Below are 26,598 nucleotides of genomic sequence, written 5' to 3' on the forward strand. Positions count from 1 at the left end.
TGAAAGTTGAAACACTTAGGTTTTCATTCATGTTGTGTAATGGAATCACTGTGTGGACATTCTACCTTATGATTAAGACCATTTCTCAAATCCACTAAGTCTAATGTGTGCCTACTGTGTGCAAGGGTAAACCCCTGTTTTCTAGGAATGGATCTTCCACCAGAGAGGGTAAGGCAGATCTTCAACCAACCACAGCACAAGGTGAACCAGGTGCCTTAAGAGGGGTGCAAAATACTAAGAGAGCTCAAATATTGCTACTGCTAAGTCACTTCAGTCGTGTCCGACTCTGTGCGACCCCATAGACGGCAGCCCACCAGGCTCCCCCGTCCCTGGGATTCTCCAGGCAAGAACACTGGAGTGGGTTGCCATTTCCTTCTCCAGTGCATGAAAGTGAAAAGTGAAAGTGAAGTTGCTTAGTCGTGTCCGACTCTTAGCAACCCCATGGACTGCAGCCCACCAGGCTCCTCCATCCATGGGATTTTCCAGGCAAGAGTACTGGAGTGGGGTGCCATTGCCTTCTGTGACTCCAATATATAGTTTGTAATAAATAAAAATTGTATAGAAGAGTCCCCTCATGGACAAAGGCATGGCAATCCACTCTGGAATGGACATTTTGGCTAACCCAATAGAACAGACCTTTAAAGAAATTTAGGGATTCAGTTAACAGAGAAGGCAGAAAGGACATTTCAGGAGAAGTTGTTTTGTTGCTGTTGTTTACTCTCTAAGTCATGCCTGACTCTTTGTGACCCACCAGGCTCCTCTCTCCATGGAATTTCCCAGGCAAGAATACCGTAGTGGGTTGCCATTTCCTTTTCCAAGGGATCTTCCAGACCAAGGGATTGAACCTGTGTCTCCTTCATTGGCAGGCAGTTTCTTTACCACTGAGCCACCAGGGTAGAGGCAGAAGCAAATGTCTCTGCGTGTATCCTGCACCACAAGTAGGAGGAGAGGGAAGTGGCGCGTGGCCTTCCATATGGATTGCAGGAAGTATGTAAGGATGCCAGGCAGTTTGGCAGACTCCTGGCACCAGTATCCTGCTCCTAGTCCTCCACCCAAGTGAGACAGCATTCATCAATCACAGCCCACATCTTTTCAACTGACCTCAGGAGTGCCTCATGAGATGAGATCAATTTGCCATCCCTGGTGCAGGGATAAGTGAGGTAGAGCCTTGAATACCTTGTTGACTAGTTAGTGGTTAATTGGATAGGCAATAGGGAGCCATTAAAGTCTTGTAAGCAGGGGAGTGACATGGTGGGAAATGAGAGCTGTAGTTCAGGATAATGAACTTGGCAATGCTTTCTGGGATGGATTAGAATAGTTATAAGAACGAAGGCCAACTATTTGGAAGATATAGTTTAGGTAAGTGATAATGTCTGGAACTGGAGTGATATGGTAGCCAAAGATAGGAAGGGCAGATATCACAGAGTTAGAATTGAAAGCACCTGGCAAGTCTAATAGGCTGTGGAAAGTGAAGGGCAGAAGTGAGAGAGGGGAGTCATAGCCAACTCTCCAGGTTCCCGGTAATGACCTTGGAATAAGAAAAACATGGAGTCATCATGGTAGGGGGAGCCTGTGATTAAAAAGGAGGTAGGGGAGTTCTGGTGAGTTTGGTGAGGGCAAGAGAAGTCTGCAAAGAATGGTTTTTAGGCTTCTCTCTTCTACAAAGCACAGATTTTTCTAAGCCATTGTCTCAACTCAGTAGTGCAAAGTAAAATAACCATTTTTAAGCAAACAGTACTGCCCTTTCTCAATGAACAGAGTTTAAGGAAGGCTGCCATCTTTCCAAATATTTGGAAAATTGTAAAGCCTTACTTAGTAATCAGGGAAGGGACATGAGGGAAGGAAAGAAATATAATCTTAATCACTGCTTCCCCAAGTGATTTACACCTTAGCAACAATGATTGACAGTCAAGGAATGTATCTAACTCACTTTTATTTTTCCCTTGAGGAAAGCACTTGCGTTCCCAATTGTTTTAAATTGCAGAAGCAGTAATTGTTTTAGGAAGGCAGGAGAAGCGGCTTTTGGGAGCTGCAATTTACCGCTGAGGGGAATATGGACTCTATCTCTAACTAAGATCACTAAGGCCATATTCAGGACAGTTTTTCCTGGGTAAACAAATACCAGTTTAGTCAAAGGAGAATAACAAAGGAACCAATTAAAGGCCTAAGGGAATAAATTTCACCCAAAATGTTAATAAGCTGCTACTGGTAGCTAAAATGAGCCATAGATGTTTTTTAAGCTGCTTGCATCCCAAATAGAATCATTAGTGAAATGTAATAGGAAAAGTTTGTTTTTCTCTCAAATATTTGAAAATATTTGGGGCCATGGATGTGTTTTGACATACTTACTGTCCCAGAGGAACTTGTTCATTACACTACGCACTTTGATATATATATTTGATATATTTACTTAGAAAAGTCAAATGTGACAAGCTGGGTCAGGTGCATCAAGAACTTTATTAACAGACTAACACTAACCTGTTACAAAAGGTGTGAACGCTGCTCTGGAAATCTGTGCTTTGATGTATGGGGAAACCCACACATCTGATTTGGGGGGCAGGGAGGAGACGATCATGGCATTGTTTGTAGGTGCCAACAGACAGCCAAAAGCCAGGGTTCCTTGCAGAGACTGGATTAAGGTATCAAAACTGTTCACATCTCATTTACATCACTCCGAAGAGTGGACCACAGGTTTTGCTGATTAACACATAGACCATGGCAAATAGCATTGTGTATCTGAAATCAGACCAAGATCAGTAACAGTAACACAAACCATGTGTGAAGTTGGGCATATGGCGGTTCCTCTTAGGCTATTATCTAACTAGGTTTTTTTTCCTCTTATTTCTGAAAAGTCTTTTTTTCCAAACCAGGAAGTTAGCAAAAAGCAAAATGTTCCCTGATTCCCTCCCCACCCCACCCCCTAAATACACATATTTATGTCACCTTCTGGTATATAACAATATTTTTTGTTGTCAAAATTTGTAAATCTTCTGAAAGAAAGGTGGGGGTATGTGTTAAAAATGTACTGATTTCATCATTGTCTCCGCAGGCAATAGGAAATGGTGGATTGAGTATTGAGACAAGAAAATCAAGCTACTACCACCTGAATATTTTCCACTCATCCAATTTGTACTGTTCCTTCATACTGGAGTTTGGGATCAAAGTAACACTGCTGCAGTTCTTTGCCACCCTTGGATTTCATTCAGCACCTACTATGTGCTGGGGAGTTTCAGTGAAAGCTGGGAGTGCAGAATGATGCCTACAATGATGTGACTTATTAAAAGCTGTTAATTATCTGAATTTTATCATCCAGATGTTATTAACGCCTCTCTAGTATATCTTTTATGGATGAGACTGTACATTTAATAGCAGTAGTACCATGGGAATTGACAATTAGCAGCTACGCATGAACTAGATGCAGCGTGGCATATTTCATCCAGCTTAGATAGTCATCGACCAAACAGGCCAAAGTTTTCTCCAGTAGAAATTGCCCTGCCAAGTGGTTTCTGGACCCTTCTCGGAGAAAACTGCGAAGGAGCTGAAAGGGACCTCTTCCAACCACACCAGAAATTGGCTCTCCGTGGCAATGCTAAACTCACACAGTTACATCAAAGCGATACGGGAAACCCACTGGACGTCCCATCCCAAAGTAAGAAGTGCCACACCCTCAGTTCCCCCAGCGCAGGTCGAAGTCCTTTTTAGCATCTCCTCAGTCCTGGGCTGGGCTGGCGGGGAGCTACCTGCGGGTCCCCAACGTGGATAATCGGATTTGTCTCTTCCCAGGCTGGCTGCTGATGGGGACGAGTTCTGCTCCCGAGAGAGTCCCAGAAGTAGGTACAGAATCAATCTCACGAATCTTAATTGCTGTCCCTGGGCCGAGGGAAGGGGAGGATTGGGGCACGGGAGGCTCTCCCTTCCTCCTCCACTCTTTTCCCCACCTCCCAAAATTGGCAGCAGTCCGCGGCTCTCGGTCTGGGGTCTGGAGGGTGGGGAATGTGGGTGTGGGGGCCGGCTGGAGAAGCTCTCGCTAGCGCTGCCTGTGGCCAGACCCGCCTCCCATCCCCTCTCGGGCGCACACTCACGTCCACCCAGACACACTCCGCGCGCTCCCTTGCGCTCTCGCTCGCCCGCCCGCCGCCGCCTGCTCTCTCCCTTTTGCTCTCCCCGGTCTCCTTCTCCCTTTTTTTTTTTTTTTTTGGTACCATAGAGTTGCTCTGAAAACAGAAGATAGAGGGAGTCTCGGAGCTCGCCATCTCCAGCGATCTCTACATTGGGAAAAAACATGGAGTCAGCTCCGGCAGCCCCCGACCCCGCCGCCAGCGAGCCGGGCAGCAGCGGCTCGGACGCGGCCGCCGGCTCCAGGGAGACCCCGCTGAACCAGGAATCCGCCCGCAAGAGCGAGCCGCCCGCCCCGGTGCGCAGACAGAGCTATTCCAGCACCAGCAGAGGTAGGAGGCTGTGAGAGGGGCTGAGGAGGGGGCGGCGGGAGCCCCGGCGCGGAGCGGGGGGCGGCCGGGAGCGGGCGCCCGGGGCGCGGGGTCGGGGGCCGCGCGCTAGCTGGCCGCGGCGCCTGGAGCTCGGAGCAACCCCTTCCCCTCCCCCCTCCGCCCCCCAGAAATGTTGCAAACTTTTGCAGCCCGTTCTCGGGTTGCGGGAGGAGAGGGGGGCGGGGGAGGCGGCAGGAGGGTTGACAGCCGGCGGGCTCACCCCCCTGGCTTTGATTTTTTTCTGCAAAGAGAGGAAGAAAGCCGCGTTGCTCAAATTAAATACTCTCCCCCAAAATACGGAGGACCGGAGAGTGGGGGCCCGGGAAAGAAACTTTTAAAGCGGCAGTGTCCTTTTAAGAGGGGGGAAAAAAAATCCTTTTGATGGCCATCCTCCTCCCCTTTTACCTTTTCTCCTCCTGACAGTGTCGGCCCGGGCAGCCTGAGACATGGTGGGTTTTCGGCCCCCCGCAGAGGTGAAAGGGGTGTTAGAAGTGAGAGATCAGGGCAGCCCCCCCTCCCCCGGGGTGGAAAGGGAGCGCTTCTGGACTTGGGGCGGGGGAGCGACGTGGTTACCTTCCCTGGAGCACAGCCGTGGATTTGGGATTTGGAAATAGGGCTGGGGGAAGCGGGGTGCTGGCGCGTGAGGTGCTCGCCAAGTTGTCTGGCGGGCGCCGCGAGGGGAGGTGCGCAAGTTTGCAGACCCGGGGTTCGCAGCCCGGCGCCCAGGCTGGCGGGGGGCGTGTGCGCGTCAGCGCGCCCGGGGCGGCGGCGGCGGTCCTGTGGGGCGCTCCACGCGCATTCGGAGTGAGCGTCTACAAAAGCAAACAAGCAGAAAAAGAAAGATCGCAAGGCACCCAAACTTATTTCAGCCCTGGGAAATCCTTCCCTCGCCAAGCGTTTCTGCAAGAACCTGGGAATGGTCAGTGCGAGTTGAATGCTTGTTGGATAGTGCGATCGATGCCCCCCACCCCGGGCAATGTTTTACACACTTCATTTGTAGGATCTGTGTGCGTGTGTCTGTTTGGCGGGGGGGCGGCTCCATGACCCCTCCTTGCTTTTTTTCTAATTAAAGTGGAGTGTTGGGAAAAGCTCATCCTCTTTCCTCTTTTTTAAAGGTATGGGAACCTGGTGTGGGATTTTTCTTTGGGAGGGGGGTTATTTGAAAACGCCCAGAGTTTATAAAGAACAGGATGGCTTTAATTACTGTTGTAAATAATGTATAAATCACGCCTGTCACTCCGGAGGAAGCCAGCTCGCACGAGCCGCCCAGGGCTGGGGGACAGAGATCTCCAGCCCCGGCTTGGGCACTGGCCCAGCGGACCCCCTCCTCTTGCCACTCAGCTTCAGGCAGAGATGCGTAGAGCTGGAAGAGGCAAGTGGGGGCCCCAGAGCCCCTCCTTTCCTCTCAGTGTTAGAGTTGGAGGTAGGAATATGGCTGATCATGTGCTGGCTGTTTTACAGTATTCCCCCCGCCCCCCCCCCCCCCCCCGCCCCACCTTAGCCACACCCCCTGTCCAGGCGCTTTCCCATTCACGGAATTCGAGTACAGTAAAAGCCATCAGGATGACACATGCGAAAAACATTTAATTAAAGGCGATTTCGGAAGAGCGAACACATCAAACCGCTGTTTAAGGGAGAGGGAGGGGGCAGCGAGGGTCGGGAGTATAGGAAGGGCGATGGGGCCGGGGGCCGGGACCTGCCGCTAGCTGGGTGAGTTTGTGTGTAGAGAGCTTTTGGCTGCAAAGAGTATATTTAGACCTGAGACGGTGGATTTGGAATGCGAGCGGGTTATGTAACAGGGTTAATCAGAAACACTGGAGAAAATCCCCTTCATGTGTTTCTGAGGCTTTTTTTTTTTTTTTGGAAGAGGGGAACATAGTATGTAGGAAGCCGCACTAATTTCTGATTTGTGCTGCCACCCCCTCTGTCTTAGCCATCCCCCTCCCGTGTGTTATTAGCATCTTCAGGTGTCATTCTTGCCAGAAGGTGTTCTTGCAAGAGATCAGGGTGGCAGGCTGCAGAACCGACTAGCAAATCCGTAACTTGCTGTTCTTGCAAATTATATAACCGATGGGGCTTTCTCGGTACCACCAGCCCCGGAGGCTCAGCAACAAGGGAAGAGGGACAAAGTGCAGATAGGATGCATCTTGTGCAACTGACCTGCTGACCCACATCCCCTGGCCCCCTAGTGGGCCACCCCCCACTCCCTCTTCTTTGAACCCACCTCTTGTCCATCCCTCCGGAGAGTTAATGGGGGGAGGGAGAGGAGGTAAGGCCCAAACACTCAACTCACATCCTGCACGCAGGCACTCGGTTATATAACAGTCTGAATGGAAAAGGAAGGTCAGAGATGGAGGCATCCTTTAGCTAACACAGCAGTAGTAATAGCTTCCAGAAATTATGTGCATTTGCAGACTTTAACCTCAGATGTACTGTCTGCTCCTCGGGGGTACCAATCTTTGTGCATGTGAGCTAGGGAGAAAAAGAGGGAACGTGTAAGTATGCTCAGTAGATGAGAGTGATTTGAAAATGGGAAATGTTTGGGTTTTCAGATGATGTAATGGAATTGGCAGAATATGCAAGTCGGCTCCCAGAGTGTAAGCGGCAAGAAAATTGGAGCTGGCATCCAGTATTAATGTTGCATAAATTACAATATCGGAAAGAAATTAACCTACACACTAGGTGATTACGCCTTTTTAATACTTAAAGCATACAGGCACACAACGCAAAAGGAAAAGCAAACACCATCACCTTAAAATCAGCATTTTCAACCTCAAGGAGGGTTGAGTGGAGACTTTGGCCTTGGGTGAAGAGAGCCGCTTTCTGATCTGGGGGATGCTTTCCTGGGAGGTAGCGGGGTTAGCTTCCAGGCAGCCAGTGTTTGCAGTCTGCAGAGATTGTGGTCAGGATTCTCATGACATTGAGGTGACCTCATGAGACATTACCTAGGTAGACTTGAAGCTATTGCTGGATTCTAAACTCCTGGGAATCCACGGGTGAATGGACCGTGCACCGTTAGTGCCTGCACTTCCAAAATCAAATATGTGACTTTATAATCTGAAAGATGGCCTCCCTTTCTTTTTACAACGGGGCAGGGTATGTTAGCATTTTCAGCAGAACTGTTTTGTTTTCAGGGTGTTTTTAATGATGGCTGTTGTTGTTCAGCCCATCTTTCAGCCCAATGAAAGGGAAGAAAGGCAGGAGACAACATGGGAAGTAAGAATGAAGCGGAAGAACCACAGCGAATCTTTAATTTAACAAGGCTTTCAGGGGCTTCAGGGAGCCCTGAGCATTGTGACATAACTGTTGTTAAAAACCCTCTTCCAGAATCTCATTAGTATATGCATGCCAGAAACTTACACATTCTACCTCCCTAAAGTTATCCTCAGGGGGCTGTGTGCCACATCGGTGGTCTGGAACACCGGTGCTGCAGGTGGATGGCTGATAGGGCAGGCTGACCTAAGGGAAAAATTGAAGCCAAAAGATGGGATTAACACTGAAAAGCTCAGTTGGGTTGAGATCGAACCCCCTGGAAGCTGAGCTTAGATTGACTTAAAATCAGTTAACAAGTTTAGTTGTAGCCCTGAGGACTTCTAGACCCACAGGAATCTTTGCCTCTCAAAGTACTTCTCCACAATTCACCACTTCAGTCTAGGCTGATTCACTTTCTGGTCGGTGCTCTTGCCTGGCAATTTCGAGCGTTTTCTAGAGATTGATTCTCAGATGAGCTTTTCTTACGTGGACCTGGCTCTCCCCAGTGAACAAATGATGCCCTGTAGTTTGAAAGAGCTACTGGCTGGGATAAAATTCTGTGCCAGGGGGATGGAATAATTATTTTTTAAACTAAGGGACTTTCATTTTCCAGTAAATTGCTCATAAAAACATTTATAATTATACCCTTTAAAAATGTAATAGAATAATTTTAGAAAATGCATTTGAGGATGATTATGAAAACCTTTTCTGTTGCTTCCCCCTTCTTTCTTAAAAAGAATTGAATTATTAATCCAGAAGTCAAATCCTGAGTGGCTAAAAACATTTACAGCAGACATTTTTTTTTTTAAATATTAGTCACCTGCTGGAATTTTCCAAAGTCTTCTGGTGTTAAAAGGAGCCCTTGGCTTTAGAAAACATCTCGGTTTCTGAAACTGAAATATGGAGGTTGCAGGGACGGACCCCCTAACCAAGAGACATTAAGCTTGTGTTTTCAAGTCGGTAGAGCTGGGGGGTACAGTGCATACTGCTGTTTCTACACCAGACTCCTATGAGGGATGTAGGGAGGTATAGGATTGTTAATTGCAATAGGTAGTGCCTCCGAATGCAGATATTCAGAAGGTCTTTGGTGACAGCTGAATCGTTTTTGAAAGCAAACTGACTCCTGTCCAGAGCTAGCCTTTGGACTGTGAATCAGGCAAGCCCAGGTGTTCTCCATGAGCCATACTCGGTCACTTCTGAGTTAAGATGCACAGTTTTCTCCTGATTCTCCCATTCTTACCTTGAGGAAGTTGTGTGTGTGATGTCGGAAGGACTGACTAAGTTGGGTGTTGCTTAGAACCCTGTTGATGGAGTGTGGGCCATTATAGCACGTACCACTTTTTCTGAAGGTGCTGTCCCCAACCCCCACCATTTTTCCAGTCTCCTTCTAAGCTCATCTATGTATTTCTGTCTGTGGAAGCAAAATACTTAACTACATTTCAGGTATCTGGGAGAGAGTTGTAATGTGATTGCCCCATGTGCAAAATTTTTTATAGAAAATGTCACTGTTCTCAAATATCGTATCCTCTTTGTCTTGTACAAGCCAGTGTGCAGAGACTCTGAGGTAGACAGCATCCTTCCTCCTGGAGGGACCCCTGACCCATTCATCCCAGATTAGAGATAGGTTCCTGTACAGCAAGAAGAGTCTGCTTTGAAAGGCCTTCAGGTGCCAGAGCGAACACCAACCTCGAATGTACAGTACCTTTCTGAAAATGAAGACTGTCTTCCTTGCTGAGAATTTAAGAACAACCTCCTTTTTGCTTCTCTCTGTCTCCCCAAGATGTTCTCCCTTCCATCATTTAAAATAAAATGTTTTTTTTTTAAATGAAGATTTGTTTTATTTTTCCCTTGGTATCTCATTCAGAAGGGCAAGTGTTGGTTTGAAATGAGCTGTTAAAATGTTCACCCATCTTATTAAGCTGTATGTTAAGAAAAATACAATTGAATCCTTGTGAATTAATGCTTGCCCAGAACTCTCCAGATAATGAGTGTTCAAGCATTGATTAAGATACAATAAACCATGATTTTTCTATAAGAGTTTCAAAGCGTCACTGATGAATTTGTTTTTCTGGCACAGTGAGCAGAAGCACTTTTTGTCTTTTCCTTATCAAATGTGTTTGAAAGTGTGCTGGTCCCCTTTCCTGCCCTGGGAAGAACACTGGGGATGTAATTGAATCTTTCTTAGAGATTTGGGGATCCTTAGGGTACCACAGGCTCACTGTTCTGAGGATGAGTTCTGATTGTACATTATAGAACTGTAAATGGAGATGGTGTTAGAGATTGGGCTAAATCTGTCCTGATTGTAGCTTGGAAATGGTTGGTGGTTTGTTTGTTTGTTTGTTTGTTTTTTTGGTTAAATCCTCAATATCTGTCTGTTTTGTTATTTACCTCCCTTGCTCTCTGAGTTGCAAGTAGCAGAATAGAAATTCATGTCAGTTAGTTGATTCTGGTTAGTTAAGGTTTTTACTTTAAAATTTCAATCCAAGTCTAGACGCTAATTCTTTCTCTAGAAAATGTAAACTCATTCTCAAAAATTTAGCAAAGCTATTGTATTTACAAATAAGTTATGTGTTGTATTACCATAACATTATGCAGTTTTTTCCCTGTGTAATGGTACACAGAAATATCAACTAATTTTGCTTCTTCCTTATATGTGTTGAAAGGGTTTCATCAACCCTGAAAGTTAGGAAGTTCTAGAGTTAGAAGGAAGACTTTTAAGAATGCCAATAAAGAGCATATAGATTTCCCCAGAGGAAGCTGTCTATCCAAGCTTAGGCTTTTGTTCGCTGGACAGTGTGGTACCGCATCATCAAGGGCTGACTTTCTCAGGGCCCTCCCAGCTGACTTAATGGTTGTCCGTAGTTGTCTTGTGATATCTTTGATATCCTACTGTCGAAAATTCAGCTTGGGAGTCTTGGTGTTCTTTTGTGACAGCCTTGTTGTTGTTATTACTTTGCTTTTGGAGTAAAGACACCAAGGAGGTTGTCTCAAGAAATGGTTAGAAAAGTGGAGTGAGGCATAATGAAGTATAAATGTACCATAGCCCATGGGTTAGGCAGGCTCCGTTCCAGGTCTGGCTCTTACGTGCGTGCTAATATTAAAAGGAATTATAGGTAGCAATTCCCTTGTGTTGGTGGAAGAACATATTTTTTTCCTAACATACGTTTATGGCCTCCACTGACACATCATTATTACAAACCGTCTCATCACATTATGTGCTGTGGCACATTGGCAGTGGCGTGGCCCTGCAGTCTCCTGGTGGTTGTCTTGTCCACAGAAAGCGGCCTCCAAGGCACTGTCTGTAGGGCCCACAACAATGGTGAGGACAGGTTTCACACAGTCTGTGAAGTGCTGGAGGCCTCCAGGCCCTCCCAGGCACCCATGCTGCTTTCCCTGGAGCTCAGAGGAATAATCAAGGTGTAGAGGATTTATAATCGCCAGCCTCCAGTCATCTCTAACAGCGTGATCGGGCATCGGAGTTTTGATCATCAATGATCATGAAGTTTTTGAAAACAGTTAGGAAGTGCCTGCATCCGTGAACAGACCGTGATAGATGAGGTTCTTCCTGGGCACCAGGAAGGGTACCGCCCAGTGCAGGATTCTCACGCCTGTGAAAGAAGGCAGCGCACTGTTAAAAATACCTAGCTTACTTCGGGGGAGGATTTGGCTGAATACTGATGAAGTTTATGAAATATGAATGTTGTGAAGTTGCTGTACGTAAGTGGTAGGCGTGTGTGAAAGAAGTAAGAAGCAATAAAAGGGTGTATAAATGACACCCTGAAACTTGATGGACTTGTGTATGTGACAAGAATGGTGATGTTTGGTTCTGTGCCTAATGGGGGAGAATAAACTGGCTTAAAATCTATGTGTCAAACTCGATGTGGGACTAAAAATTAATACATATAGAGTCATTTGACTTATAAGCAAAGAGTGCTACTGAGGAGAATCAGGCAGGTTGCAAAGAATAGAGGGGAAACGGAATGGGGGAGAAACAGGAGGGGCCAACACTTGAATTTATAATAAAGTATGCTAATCACTGTTTTAAATAATCCAGACTATTAATGACTAGGTAGAGAATTGCTGCTAGGTAGAGAATTCATTATAGCCCAACAAAAAGGTATCGCTGCGAGTTTTAGGTTGTGCGCGAGAAATCCTCTTGATCCCCAAAGCATAAATGCATGTACTGAGAAGCAGAACTGCACACATTGTAATTTTTTCTGTCTTATCCTGATTAATTGACAGCCGACTGTATGCCTCTTTCCTGAAGGTGACTTTACAATCTCCAGACACAGACATTTCTCTCAGAAGTGGAGTGAAGGAAGGAGAACCACATACTAAAGTGTGTTTCGCTGGGTGAAGTATTTGGGAGGAGGGAAGATAAGAGTGGTGGAACAGGGGAAGGGGGTCGTGCGTACAGAGATTAAGGATGCTGCCTTTTGGGGGCTGGGGAGTGGGGGCTGCGAACCAAGGAAGGGAATCTCTAGAGGGAAGGAGACTTACGTGCAAAAGAGAATGAAATTAGCATTGACTCTGTAATGGCTGGGAACGTGCCTTTCTAATTTTAAATTATCTTTAACAAGGACGATGAACAGAGGAAAAGTTGACACTTTGAGAAGTTATGACGAACTTGTCGAGAATGCCAATTGACAAAGGCAGGTAAGGGAATACTTGGAGCAACAGAACAAGAACAGGTCTGAAGGGCAGGCCGATGTGCTTCCGAGTGTGTTAAGGGAATTGGCGGGCGTGTTTATTGACTCTTCTAATTAGTTTTAAAGAAACCTGAAGAAATGGACAGAGACGGAGAAGAGACGCTCTGATGGGATGCCGCCATTCCAGGAGCAAAGAGACCTGTATCATCCCTTAAGATCGATGCCAATCATGGGGAGGAGTGACTGCTTAAAAGTTAATGGATTTCTGAGAGTCAAATCAGAGAAGAAACAAGGGTATATTTCACAAGTTTAAAAACTTTTAAATAAACTGCATTGCTTTTCATTTTCACTGTACAATCATAAAGCCAGTGAATGATGGTAAGAAGGCCATAGTGACAATACAGCATGTACTCCCAGGAAAGTTTGCATGACAAGGATAATATATCTGAAAGGACAGGGCACCTGGAAGGGTGAACTGCCCATAACTCTCAATTGTGCAGGTAATGAAGCAGGGGGAAAGCACGGCAAATGAAATACTTTGATCATCAAAGACGATGCTTCTTTCAGTGATCATATTGGTTGACTGATGCTGACAAGGGTGAAATTGCCGGAATTGTATTTTACCGTTTCTGGCACTCGTGACCCACTTTGGATAAGCACGTTTCTTTGAATAAGCACAGAAAGTGCCTCAAGATTGGTGAGCTGCTAAACTTTCTTGAGACTCCCAGGAGATTCAGTATAATAAATGGGGTTCCCCTGAGAGGACTCTAGAAAATTCTAAAGCTTGATGTCTAATCTTGAGCGTGAGGGTACATGTTCACATATATGTAGGGCTCACTCATGAGACTGCCATTGGTCATGTTTTATTAGACTAAAACCTGTTAGAGCCAGCAGGGGTCTTATGAATCATCTCATCTACCCTCTCTCCCCTTTTAAACTGGCTTTCACAGAGGTCAGAATATGCCTGAGGCCCCATTCCTAGTAGGTAACAAGGCTGTGACTAGAACGCAGATCTTCTTCCTCCCTAACAATGTTCCTTCCACTTGTATGCTGTGTCAAGATGCTCAGAAGTTCCAGTAAGTTCCTTTCCACCAGGAGATGCCCCCCTCTGAGGCTATTACAATAGGTATCAGTTAACCAAGCCTTAGGTGGAGATACGTTTGAAGGTCAACACACTTTGTCTTGGCTGTGCATCAATAGCAGAACATTCTCAGTATTATTATTTTTTAATCCCATCGGGCATTTTTATTATTCTTTAAAAATTAGCTAGTAAGCTTGTGGCTCTGCCAGTAAAGCCATTCAGGGGCATAGTGAAAATTGTGTCTGCATCTCCTGCTCTGATTTAATAGAAAGTAAAATAAGGGATGTAGAGTACGGCATTCTGTTCTTAGAGCCTTTAAACTCTCTGGAACTGGAGGCAGCCAGCCCTAGCTGTACAGTGGGGGAGGGCGTCTCTCAGCAGCTGTCATCTTTCCTCAAGGCAGAGGGTTTATCTGGGCTGTTTATGGGGATGCTCCTGAGCAAGTCTGCAAATGGGATACTATGTAGTCAGTAAAACTCATGTTGTAGTGGAAGATGCTTGGGATCTTGTGCTTAGTGAAAAGTCACAGCTTTCATAGTAGTGTGCATGGAATGGGATCATTTTTATAAAAACTGTGTGTGTGTGTGTGTGTGTGTATATGTTCGCATGGGCCCAAATGTACATAAATGATGAAATGATAAAGTGGTCATCTCTGGATAGTGGGGTTATCTATGAGTTTCTCTTCCTCTCTGCCCTTCTCTATTTTCCGAGTTTCTTGCATTAATGTGTGTATTATTTTTGTAACTGGAAAAAAAATAAATCTAATTTTTTTTCAAAGAGATTGTGTGTTCTGAAACTGATGCTACTTTGAGGGAACTGATTCTGAACTTTTAGTATGTTGCAGGATATTTCATGATGTTTCAGGATGAAGCAAGTTTTCTGGCCCAAAGAGCAGCACCTTTGATGGTTGTATTTAGCCAGGAAAACAAAGGTCATTCAGCTTGGATATGAAAACAAGTGTCCTCATATTGGAATTTCTTGCCCTTCTAGTGCAGTGTCCTTCATGTGTTTATTATGAGAAAAACGCAATATATTGAAATCCAGTACACAGATATATCACACACATCAATAAACTTTGCATATAAATTATCCATTACCTGCAATGCTCTGTTATTTTTCCTCTATTATTTAAAGACAAAATACAAGTCGTGAGCCACCAGATTGGTTTCACCGTCTATATGGGTGGCTCCATGAAGTTGAAAACCCGTATCCTTGGCATGAGGCTGAAGCAGCCTTTCTGTGGGCCATGGCCTGACTGGGAGGGAAGAAGGGAGGGAAGGAAGGAGGGAGGGAGGTTTTTCCATAGTCACTGATGTGGGAGTCCAAGTGTTACTTTATTATAATTTCAAGGAAGAGTTTAGGGAGGGAAAATAAGGTAAATACTTGTTATTTGTAATCATTCAGGATCTTTATGCCCTTTTAGAACATGCTCATTAACATCCTATTTCATTTAGACACGCATCTGTCTAGTCTGGTTCAGCATATAGATTCTGGGAATCCCTTTGCTTGCAGTTTGTCATCACTGTGTACAGGCACGAGGGTGGTAGTCTTTCAATCAACAAAACTTTACCGAGCACCTTCTCTGTGCCAGGCACTGTGCTAAGTAAGCTCTGGGAAGAAAGCAATAGACTAGGGAACTCAGAATCCCTGCCTTGCTTGATCTTAAGTTTTCCTCGTGACATCTTGGTGTAGCCCTTTGTCTGGGTCTCCTTTGACCAAAGATTTCTAAGGTTTCTCTTCCACATCTGTCTTGACCTCAGCCTCTTTTCTCTCTCTCTATTCCTAGTATGGGCTAGGGCTAAAGAATCTGCCAGCATTGCAGGAGAGCCAGGTTTGATTCCTGGGTTGGGAAGATCCCCTGGAGAAGGGAATGGCAACCCATTCCAGTTTTTTTGCCTGGAGAATCTCATGGACAGAGGAGCCGGGTGGACTACAATCCATGGGGTTGCAAAGAGGCAGACACAACTGAGGAACTAACACTTTCACTTTCTTTTTTCACTAGTACAGGCCCTCCTCCTCCTCCTCCTCCTCCTCTTCCCCATCTGAGTTCCCACTTTTGGTCCAATCTCCTTGCTTCCTGAGATCCTACAGTCATTCTAGCTCCTGATAAGACTCACGCTCTCCCTCTTGTAGTTCTCTTTTACAGTGTTCAGACACATAGATGACTTTGCTCACTCAATCAACATGTCACTTCTTCCTTTCCAGGTTTCTTTACATTGTCTTCTAGTATTATTTCCTGGGCAAGAGTCAGGTCCTCCCAAGAAGATGAGCTCCATGATGTATTCCTTCACAGCTCAACGCCTTGCAAAAAGTAGGTGCTCATCAATTGTACAGATTGTCTCCCACATTGCCCTGGAGAGCTCTTTGTCATCTCAGAATATTCAGGTCTGCACTTCTTAGAATATTCAGCTCTGTAATCACAGCTTCTACTTGCTCCTACCTCCAACTGGGTCTTGGGTTTGGACCCAGCCACCCTAGTTTGTCCCACTTCTGTCTCTCTTGGGTCCACCAATCCTGCCCTCTGTTGTGGCAGGCCCAGGCCTGCTCCAGTCTTGAGCAGCTCAGACCATGATGAACAGCTTACGTGGTTGTTACAAGCCTGCTGGGAGTGGGGCCCAGGTGTGCTAACTGTGTGGCCTTTGGTAAGTTCATTCACCACTCAGTCTTTTCCTTATGTCACCTGAAAACTGGGGATGTTAATGATGCCGGCTTCCCAAGGTGCTTGAGAAGCTCCCCTGTGAGGATGCCCATACAGCTTCTGGCGTGATGCCTGGCACACATCCAGTGTCACTCTGGTGACGGTGGTGATGGTGAAGCACATCCAGAAGCAGAGCCCTTCCATCTACCTCTCCCCATCTCCTCAGGTCTGCAGCCCCTTTTGCTTCCTGTTTCTGATTGGTTGCTCTGTGAAATTAATGAGTTCCAGGACATCAAGGGCCTTTCATTTAACTACCAGTTCTCTCTCCTGGACTGGATCCTATGCCAGTCCTTCAGTTCATCTGCCATAGGCTAGATTCTGCCAAGTTCAGATGAATCACTTAAGTTCAAGCCCATCAGCCACCTGTTGGGTTTCCCAGAGGTTATATACCATACCTGCAACTGAACAAGAGGAGAGTCCCACTTCTGCCTGCTCCCCTCCCCTTTGTCCTCCCTATTCCCGTAGTACTGCTGGCTGCCCCCTCCAACCATCGAGGCTGGGGGAGCACCCTCCACCCCACTGTGCTCGGTGTTCTCTCATGTCTCATTTCTCAGCACCCCATCTTTGCCTGCCCTCCCTTCCCCCGTAGTCACTTTCTCCTCCCTGCCAAAAAATCACATTGGAGAAGCCTGTCTGCAAGGGTTCCCATTCAACTTGCTCTACATTAATGCTCCACTATGGTGACCCACTGCTGAGTCTTTCACTTGTAATGTAATCTAATAATTTACATGCACTTTGCAAGCAATACTCTCTGAGACTCACAACCTGCTTGAAATCACTCTGCTGTTACAGTATTTGAGCTGATGAGAGAACAGCGTGAGAAAGAGTAGTTATTGGGACTACAATGACGTTGGGTAAATCTGGGAAAATAATGTTAGCACAAGATGAGGGTGTGCTGATGGATTATAATATCCTTTCTTAGAGAATCAATTAAGCTTGCTAAGGGTCTTTGATTGATTTTTGGCTTGTAATTGGACTAGGCTAGGTCAAAGTGTGGTGGGGTAGAAGCGTAGGAAGCTAGAGGAAGTGAGTCAGGCATGGAATCCTGTCTTCCTGGGATGCTGTGAAAATGTTTTCATTTTGATATACTACATGACTTTTACAGAATTAATTGGCACAGTGATTAGGTTGTTTTATTTCTTCACTCAAACATGTTGGAAGCTGATTCTAATGTGCAGTAGTAATGAAAATAGAGTAATGCTGTAATAATAGTGCTATTGTAAAGTGAATTACACCATTAAGCATCTATTTTGTCTAATCTGTATTGTGATGGTGTGGGTGATACACACATACAGACTTAGAGTAGCTGGTCTTTAAGAAGCAGACTCTAGCAGAGAAGCCCCAATCCTATAATACTGAACAGTCAGGGAATGAAAATAAACCGCTGTTCAGTGAAAAAGTAAGTTTTTATATCTTCAAATATACACATTTTCATACACATATACACACACAGGCATATACATATTGTACCAGTCAGGCAGATCAAAAAGAAAACGCGTGATTAGCATTAAAGTGCTTGCTTGTGTTGCCTTTTTAACAACTTGGTTGGTTTGCCTGGGGACAGGTATCAGTTATGGCTGACCAAGTCAATTATAGTATCAAGGATAGCATTTGAAAACAAGGCTTCGTGTATTCGTTTCAGCCTTTTCATCCTTATTATCATGTCTGAGAGCCTCTATTAATGGACATGTCTCAAGGTGGGGAAAAAGCATTAAGGACCCAGAACTGCGGTCATTTTATTCTGTCATTCATCTCCCAAGAAGGATCACTGGCCAAACAGCTTCTGCCACAGCAGAAAGATAAAGACATATTTTTATGCCTTAAGTCATAAGCTAACCCTTGAGCAGAAATGGGATGTGTGAAGGCGGCCTCAGATATGGCTGCTCCCAGTGGGGCATGTGAATTACTCTTCACTTTGGTTCCAGGGACTTTAGCCCTGAACCTGCAGGAGGATTGGCATCACCGGGCAAGTTTGGCAGTAAATGAACATGGATTTCCAACCATGTCCAGGGAGGTCCTGAAGACTTACTTGGTTCATCTCTGGACTCGGTTTCTGACTCCATTACCTCCTTTCCATGTTTTCGTGCAGAGGCCATCTGGAAGGGATTTTGATGGTGCTCTGCATTTCTCACCTGCCCTCACTCCATTGTTGTACATCAGTAGCATTGTCAGTCAGCACCCCGACCTGGTGATCTGAAACCCCAGAAACCCCTCATCCGAAGAGTTGAGATTTTATGTGAGCATGCTCAGTCGCTTCAGTTGTGTCCAACTCTGCGACCCAATGGACCGTAGCCCACCAGGCTCCTCTGTCCATGGAATTCTATAGGCAAGAATACTGGAGTGGGTAGTCATTCCCTGCTCAAAGGGATCTACCTGATTCAGGGACTGAACCCAGGTCTCCTGCATTTGCAGGCAGATTCTTTACTGTCTGAGCCACCAGGGAATCTGAGATTTTATATAGTTTAAGATATATTTACCTTTCATTATATAATGCTTACTCTGACAATCAAAAATATCAAAAGCAAATTTTCTTCATAAACAACTGAGCATTTTCTGTATCTCAGATCAACCGTGTTGATTTTTAAACTCCATGAACATTTGAGGAGAAAGTACACAGCATCCATGGCTGGCATCTGGATTAAGAAAATAGTAAAGAAAGTTTATTGCAGATTTTGGTAAAAAAATCAGTATCATATCGTTCCCAATAAAATATTACAATGAAAATTACCATGGTGTTTGACAACATGTTGGTATTAATTGGTCTTGTCCGTTACTATTTCTCAGTAGCAAACACTCTGGTTTTAGCGTTAATTAGTTACAGCCTTTATTGAAGTCACATTTTGCTGCATCAGCTCAGTTTATCTTTTCTTTGATCTCAGTTCCTGGAGGGCAGTGTTGTAGACCGTCTTGAGTCTTCTGTACATCTCTGTCTCTTATTTGGGCATTCAGTGAATGCCTTCAGGATGCTAGTGACGGTACAGTTTAGAATCAATATGTGAAAAATGAGCCAGCCAAGGCACAACAGGGATGAGACAAGAAAATCTGATATTCTTCGAAAGCTTCAGATGTTTAAAGGTGATGCAGTAAATTGCCTTCTTTCATTGATGCATCAGGTATTAATTGAGCACTTACTATGTGCCAGATCCCCTCTTGGTCAGTGGAGGTACAGAGTTGAATGAAAGGAATTGATGAACAGAAAAGACACATTAACTAGTAATTTAAAAAAAAAATATGGAGAGGGCTATAATATTTAAAAAAAATTATAATGCACATAAGGGCAAAAAGACTTCAAAAGGAATCAGGGGAAGCTCACTGGGTTCATCTGCCTAATTTTTTGAAAAATGGCGAGTGATTTGGCTAGAGGGCAAAAAGTGAGCAGGTGTTTGAGGCCAAGTTTCATGAAGTGCAGGATCATGAGACGTTTAGGTTGATGAGTGCAGTTGAGCCTTGCCGAAGAAAGGACCAGGAGATGAAGATGGAGAAAGAAGGCAGGGACCCAGCTAAGCTTTTTGGACCTTTTTCTAGGGCAAAATTTTGAGCAAGTGAAAAATACCTTGTTTCTTTTTGATAGAGTAGTTAAGGGCTTCCCTAGTGGCTCAGTCTGTAAAGAATCCACCTGACGATGCAGGAGACTCGGGTTCGATCCCTGGATCAAGAAGATCCCCAGGAGAAGGGAATGGGTACCCACTCCAGTATTCTTGCCTGGAAAATCCCATGGATGGAGCCTTGTGGGCCACAGTCCATGGGGTCGCAAAGGGTTGGACATGACTGAGAGACTGAACACACACACACAGAGTACTTAAGCCTAAGTATGTTGAAGTTGGGGTGGAGGATTGATGGTGAGAAGGAGCCAAGTCAGGGGATGTCCGTGGTGATTCTGGAGAGACATACTGCAGGCTGGGGCTGGAATGGGGCTCAGAGGTGAAATTGGAGGTGCATGATAGAAGTAGTGACAGCAGCGAGTCACCCCAGAGTTGGGTGTGATTATTGGCTGGGATGGCTTGACGACAGGGGTTCCATTTTGGATGGGCTGAGTTGGAGGTGCTGGGGACGTGTCTTCTGGGCAGCTGGAAATGTGGGTCTGGCAGAGAGTATGAGACAGCATGTCAGCTGTGGAATTAAAGAGACAAACAAACAATCATTTAACCAGGAGGGATAGCTGGGGTGGAGATGTTATGAAGCAGCATTTTTGAAGGTGAAATTTTTACATCAGGTTTTGTTGCTGGATTTTGAAATGCAATACTGAGAAAATACACCTAAGGTTCAGGTGGGTATGGCTGAGAAAGTAAAGAGGAGGAATTGGTGCAGTGACAGAGAAAAGTATCATAAAAAACTGGCTTTAGACTCAGAAATCCTGTACAAGGCACGCACGCACGCACGCACGCACACACACACACACACGCACACACCCCAAACCAAGAATGTCTTTAATTCAGAGTGAGGTTTTAAAGCATATCGATGCTCCAGATTGCATTTGAGTTTTATCTGCTTGGGTGGTGGTCTCCTTCCCATCATGTCTAACTGATGATTGTAGAGTTGTTGCCCTTTACCCCCACCTTTTAAAAACTTTCTGCACAGCCCAGGATTGATTTATCCTGTCTCTAAAGGGAATCTGCCTCATGCTTGGCAGAACCTCAAGGTTGGGAGAAATAGAATGAATAATCGCTGTGAAGAGGTCTCCACACTGCTCTGGGAGAAAGACTTCATGGGAGAAAAACTTGAAAGAAGGTCTTGAGAAAGAACATGAGATCTTCAAAGGATGGGTCTAGCCATGGGAAACAAGGGAAGATAAGGGAATATTTTTTATTTTTAAGTTTACCATTAAGAGACAGAGAAATGCACAACACAAGTAGTTTGTTGGTAAGGAGGTGGAGACAATGTTGATGATTCTAATGGAATTGCTGGTCTGCACACTGATGGCACTTAGTTTGCAGGGGCCTTTCACGTATTCAGTGGCCTCTGAAGGCCCTGGAAAGAAGCTGATAATGTCCCAGACCATGGACAGACTAAAGAATAAAGAAGTGCTGTGTAATTAGGGAGCCCCATTGACTTGGAACAACTCCAAGGTGTGCGACAGGAGGGGGCTTAGCCTGCTGGAAGGACCCTCTCTTCACCTTCTGACGTGGTGGCCAAGCTCCTATTGTTTTCAATGAGCTCTAACTAAACACTTTCCCCACAGATACTCCGCTAATATGTCACATGAATTATTTGTGTTATCTCCGAGCTGTGAAATTAGAGTCCTTTCCCCACCGTGCAGTAAGTAGATTAACACAAAAGCCTGTTTTGTATGGTATGGGGGAAACCAAGCCTGTATCAGGAACTGTTTTGTGTGTGTTTGATCTGACAGTGGGGAGGCCTTGGGACGCTGGTGCCTTCTAAGACCTGAAAGCTGAGCTCTGGCTGGACTTTTCTTCAAAGAGGTTTAAATTTTATCCGTTGGCACTTATGTGGGGGAAGGAAGGTTTGGAGTGGGTGATTTCTTGGATGAATCTTTTCTTGCTGCTGTTTTCTTCTCAGTCTTTTTAACTTTGCAAGAAAGCCCTTCCAGTTCTACGGGCAGACCCCGTTCAGCACGTTGGTGGCCAAACAGTCCCCTTTTGTTCAGCAAGCGTCCTATTTTGGTTTCTCTTGAAAGGTGCCCTTCGAGACAGCGGAGCCTTTCTTCCGGCTGTTTAGAATCAAGGCCTGAAGAAACCTAAACAGAAATCATTCTCAGCCCAAGCCAAGTGCCTCCTTGGCTTAGTGAGGCTAGCTCACCCACGCAAGATAAAATCTAACCAGCCAGTTACCTGAGACCCACCTTGGGGAGTTCTCCAGCTTGACTTTTCACTTGGCCACCATCCCAAGAGCCAGGGGAAGCTGAGGGCCATGGCCTTTCTGTGCAGAGATACAGGAAGAGAGTTACGGCTCCTGCTGAAGAAGCATAAGGTTGGATTATGTTTTAAAGCAGGGGTCCCCAACCTCTGGGATCTAATGCCTGATGATCTGAGATAGAGCTGATGTAATAATAATAGAAATAAAGTGCAAATAAATGTAATGTGCTTGAATCATCTCCAAACCACACACCCCCCCACCCCCGCCCCCCCCTGGTCCTTAGAAGAATTGTCTTCTACAATTTGGTGCCAAAAAGGTTGCTGAAAGGGTCCAATGTCAGGTTGTAAACAGTTGAGGCTCTATAAGCATCCTGAGAAGAAATGGCTCAGAGGAGATCTTTATGACCATAAACCTAGTTGTCTTAGAGTGGTGTAATCTTTCTGCTTTATTACTCAAGATTTCAGAGAGTTCATTTTATTCCATTTACTTTTATTTTTTCCTCAAAGAACAAGATATCCATAACTTTAGCCCACCTTACATATTTCTATTGTTCCCAGTTCTGTCTTTTTCTTTCACAGATTAGGTAAACTGTGTCACCTGAGAAAATTAGGATGTATATAGGCTTTGATAGTTTAGAGATTGTACGGTTTGAGGTTATTTTATTTGCTTCTGTTGTCACAGGTATGGGATTAGGCTCTGTAATTAAAGAATATTGTTCCTTCCCCAAAGATTCTCTGCTTTAGGGCTCACAGACCTCCTTGTACAAGTACTGCCTTCAGTTTTGGAATTTTTCTTTCTACTTTAGGTATCGCCTGGGTCAGTCAGGTGGAATGGGGAAGACTTTGGGGCTTTGTTAGACAAAGACTGGCTGGACAAGTTTGATCCCTTGGGCAAATTTGGAGCCTTCATGAGCCTGAGGTCATTGGTATATTTAAATTCTGAGCTTCCACTCATACTGGTCAGCACAGTTCTGTCCCTCCTCATTAACTGCATATTTTCACCTGGATTTTCAGAGGAGATACCTGCCTCCTGGGGGAACCCCCAGCATCCTGGGCACATCCATCCAGCTGCCCCCAGTGAATACAGACAACTGAAAAGTGAAGTAGTTTGGAGATGGGCATTGTTTTAAAGCTAAAGTCATACATTTTAGAAAGTTAAGGACTGGTTCTGTGACAGGGAAGTTGAGCTAAATATGCAGTTCTATTTTAATTTTTACTTTATGCCAAGGCGAAAGCATTGGGAGATAGGCTATAAATGTATAAGTAAGTCACTGCAAGAATAGCCCCTTGCAAAATGCAAATTTAGGAAGGCTAAATATTTTCTCACGTACTTTAATGCACATGGATAACTAACCTCTGATCGAGTTCCTGAGAAAGGGGTGTTGTGTAATCACCTTGATCACTGTAGTGAATTGTACAGAGGTCTGCACAGCTGTAAAGGAAGTATTTGGTGGTCTTAGTCCAGGCTACAGTGACAAAATGCCGTAGACTGGGTGGCTTATACCATGTTTATTTTCTCGTGGTTCTGGGGCTAGGAAGTTCAGACCCAGGTGCTGGCAGAGTTGGTTCTTAATGAGGGCCCTCTTCCTAGATTATAGAGGGGCATCTTTTTACAGTATCCTCACATGATGGAGTTGGTGTCTCTTCCTTTTCTTATAAGGATGCTAACCCCATTGAGGACGCCACCCACATAACCTGATCTAAACTTGATTACCTCCCAGAGATCTCACTCCTAACATCATCACAGGGGGCAGCAGTTATGGCTTTAACACATGAATTTGGGGGAGTGGGGCACATACCTATAGTCTGTAATATTGGTTGACACTTAAAGCTGTCTAATAATTTCCAGGGTTGTCAATTTGTCTCCAAAAGTTGTTTAAAATTCTTAACTTGCTTATTTGTTTGTTTAAACAGAATCCTATTTTTCTGTGTATGTTTTATCATAGACTGTGTCTCGTCCTATTCCTGTACTGTTTGAAAGCTACAGTAGTAATTAAAGCTGTGGCATCATTGTTTTAAATTAGTGTGGGTGATTTTTTTAATGTAATTCAACAATAAGTCCCTTCCTATTCTGCATAATTGGATCACATTTTAATTTTGTGGCAAATAAAGATCTATTTTACATTTCTATTAGAAAGACAAGTCCCTGTGGCTAGGTCTGAATTAGGATGTTTGCTGTTAGTGGTACTGAAGCAGTGAGAACTTTAGAGTGGATTCAGCTTCTAAAACACACATCTGTGACTCTCTTGGGTTAGGAAAGAATCTTCCATCTGAAGGTCATACACAGGCATAGGTTTCACATACAAACAAATATTGAGAAGATGAGAAAATGAAATATACAAGCACTGAAGCAAGCAGAGGATAACTAATTCATAGGTTGTCCAATATTCTCTACATTTCCCAAAATGTTGACCTTTGACTCAAAGCACATCTTCTACTCTAGAGTTTGTTTTTTCTGGATGTTTATTTAAATGCAGTCATATACTATGTGGTAATTTGTGTCTGACTTACTTTACTTAGTATCATGGTTTTGGAGTTCATCTCTGTTGTAGGAGATGTTGGTATCTGGGTCCTTTTTCTTGCTGAATCCTATTTCATTGTATGGATATACCACATTTTGTTATCCATTCATCAGTTGGCAGTTTACTTTTTCTTCCGTTTTTGTCCTGTGGAACACATATTCTCACTGTGCATTCTCAATGTAGCCTGCTCTGTATAGGGAGCTAACAGATCTCTCTTAGCAAAATACTAATTCTGTATCTCATGTCTTCTTTAGTGGAAGAGGCCAGAATTTTGTGTTTTAAACCCCTTAAAATCTTCCAAGTCAGTGGACTGATGCTGCTGGGTCCACTGTGATTAAACAACCACATAGTAACCATCGGTAAGTGGAAAGCACTCAACCCTTCTTTGTGGTACAACTAATATAAATGTACGGTGTCCCATTAGGGAACTTGACTCAAAAGCTTTCCCAACGACAGTCTGCTTGTTGTTTTACATGCAGGGTGATGAAATACTTGGAAACAAGAGGTAAGAACACTGGCCAGTATGTCACTTTCAACATTTTTCTCTGAAAATCATCAGAATTATTATGAGCCACAAATCCAGAGAGGGAAACACTTGCAGAGAAATTCGTGCTTTATTCTTTAGCTCTGAATCACAAAGACAACTAAGGATAATTGCGAAGGAAAGGTAGATAGGATGAGAAGATGCTTGAGTTCAGCATTCAGGCTCTTAGTTTTGAGGAAAAAAACACCATAGGCTAGACAGCTCTAGAGATTTCGAAATTTGGTGTTCTTTTTGTGTTGTGAGTGAAGATGGGATGTGTAGGCCATTTGGTAACCTCTAGCTAATGAAGGGTAAGCAACTTAGTATTCTGGATGCTTCTTAAATGATTCTCCAGTTTGGAGTTTAGCTCTTGAAAAGTGGTTAATCTATATTTCCATCTTTAGCTGTTCCCAGGTCCATTCAATTTCATGGAATCCATCTTTGGCCAGTGCGTCATGGAGGATGAAGGGGAAGGCTACTCCCTTTGCCCTTCTCACTTCCACGGGATCAGTGTGTTTTGTAGCCATACTCTAGTCTAAATTTCAGAAGCTGGACCCATGAGTAGTATGTGTACATTTGTGTACACACATGTGCATGTGTATATATATACATATGTGTGTATATACACACACATAGATTCACACACACATATATTCTTCCACCTGCATAACACTGCTCAGCCTCTGAAAGCCAGCAGCCTGATTCTGTTTTATTTAGCATGCTAATTATAAACAGTATCAGTAATATCTTTTGGAATTTAGATGTTAGACTGTTTACTATTCCCAGTGGTGGAAGTATGTTTAGAGCATCACACCCTGCCTCTTGGGTCCTGGGAAAGCTTTGCTTTGGTTGAATTCATATGGTAGGTTGGTGCTGAGAAAGATAAACCAGGACATCCTTTAGTAGACCTTAGAACTCCCCTTGTGCCGAGTCTGAGCTGTGGTAGCTGTGTGGGCAGAGAAGCCTGCCCAGGGCTGGGTGCTTCCAGACTTTCCTGAGGATGAGCAGGCCCTGGGTATATTGAGCTCAGCCCTTAAACTTCTCTCTGACTTCCTCAGAGACAAGTATTATGATCCCCCATCTTGCAGATGAGAAGACTGAGGCCTCTGCCAGTGGCTTAGTCAGAGCCCAGAATGTGGACTCTGCCTACCACAGCTCACCTCCTTTTCCCCTGACTGTGATAAGTGTGTCTAGACAGCAGCCCTGGGACCCTGGGGCCCTCTCCATCTCTGTTTATGTTCCTCTCCATCTGCAAAAGCAGGAGGTTGCAGTCTGGGCAGGCAGAGCTCCTTGGAGGTGTGCAGTGTTCAGCCAAGTCAGCTGATCACAGCTGCCCCTAGAAATGGCTCTTTACTCTCTCTTGCCCTCTGGCTGTTTGTTCCTGTGGCAGCTTCTTCATCCTTGTGGTTGCAGGTTTTCCTTTCATTCTTAGTATCCTGTTGCCCTTCCCAGGCCCAAGGTGGTCCTCCCAGAGAACTCCTCGCAATTTAACTCTTCCTCACTGTCCTGGCTGAGTTCCGGCTGACTGGAAGGAATGAAGCCCCGATCTTGATGGAGGAATTCCTGCTTGCGA

The 26,598-nt window shown here is 44.8% G+C and overlaps 1 protein-coding gene and 1 long non-coding RNA gene across 3 annotated transcripts in view; both read left to right on the forward strand.

The window, feature by feature from the left end:
* Positions 1–4,181: 4,181 nt before the first annotated feature.
* The window catches only part of RORA (RAR related orphan receptor A), an 810,701-nt gene continuing 788,284 nt past the window's right edge, over positions 4,182–26,598 (forward strand). Inside the window, exon 1 of one of the 2 annotated variants that reach the window (XM_027553853.1) lies at positions 4,182–4,448. In XM_027553853.1, coding sequence (XP_027409654.1) covers positions 4,283–4,448 — 166 coding nt within the window. In that variant the 5' untranslated portion in view covers positions 4,182–4,282. The remainder of the gene's footprint in view (positions 4,449–26,598) is intronic. The other variant, XM_027553851.1, reaches the window with a different exon arrangement.
* Positions 4,535–14,558, forward strand: LOC113900254. Its single transcript, XR_003513102.1, has 2 exons — positions 4,535–12,078; positions 12,320–14,558. It is a non-coding gene; the product is annotated as an uncharacterized LOC113900254 (long non-coding RNA).

The sequence above is a fragment of the Bos indicus x Bos taurus genome, chromosome 10 (genome assembly GCF_003369695.1).
Source record: "Bos indicus x Bos taurus breed Angus x Brahman F1 hybrid chromosome 10, Bos_hybrid_MaternalHap_v2.0, whole genome shotgun sequence".
In the NCBI taxonomy this organism is placed as follows: domain Eukaryota; kingdom Metazoa; phylum Chordata; class Mammalia; order Artiodactyla; family Bovidae; genus Bos; species Bos indicus x Bos taurus.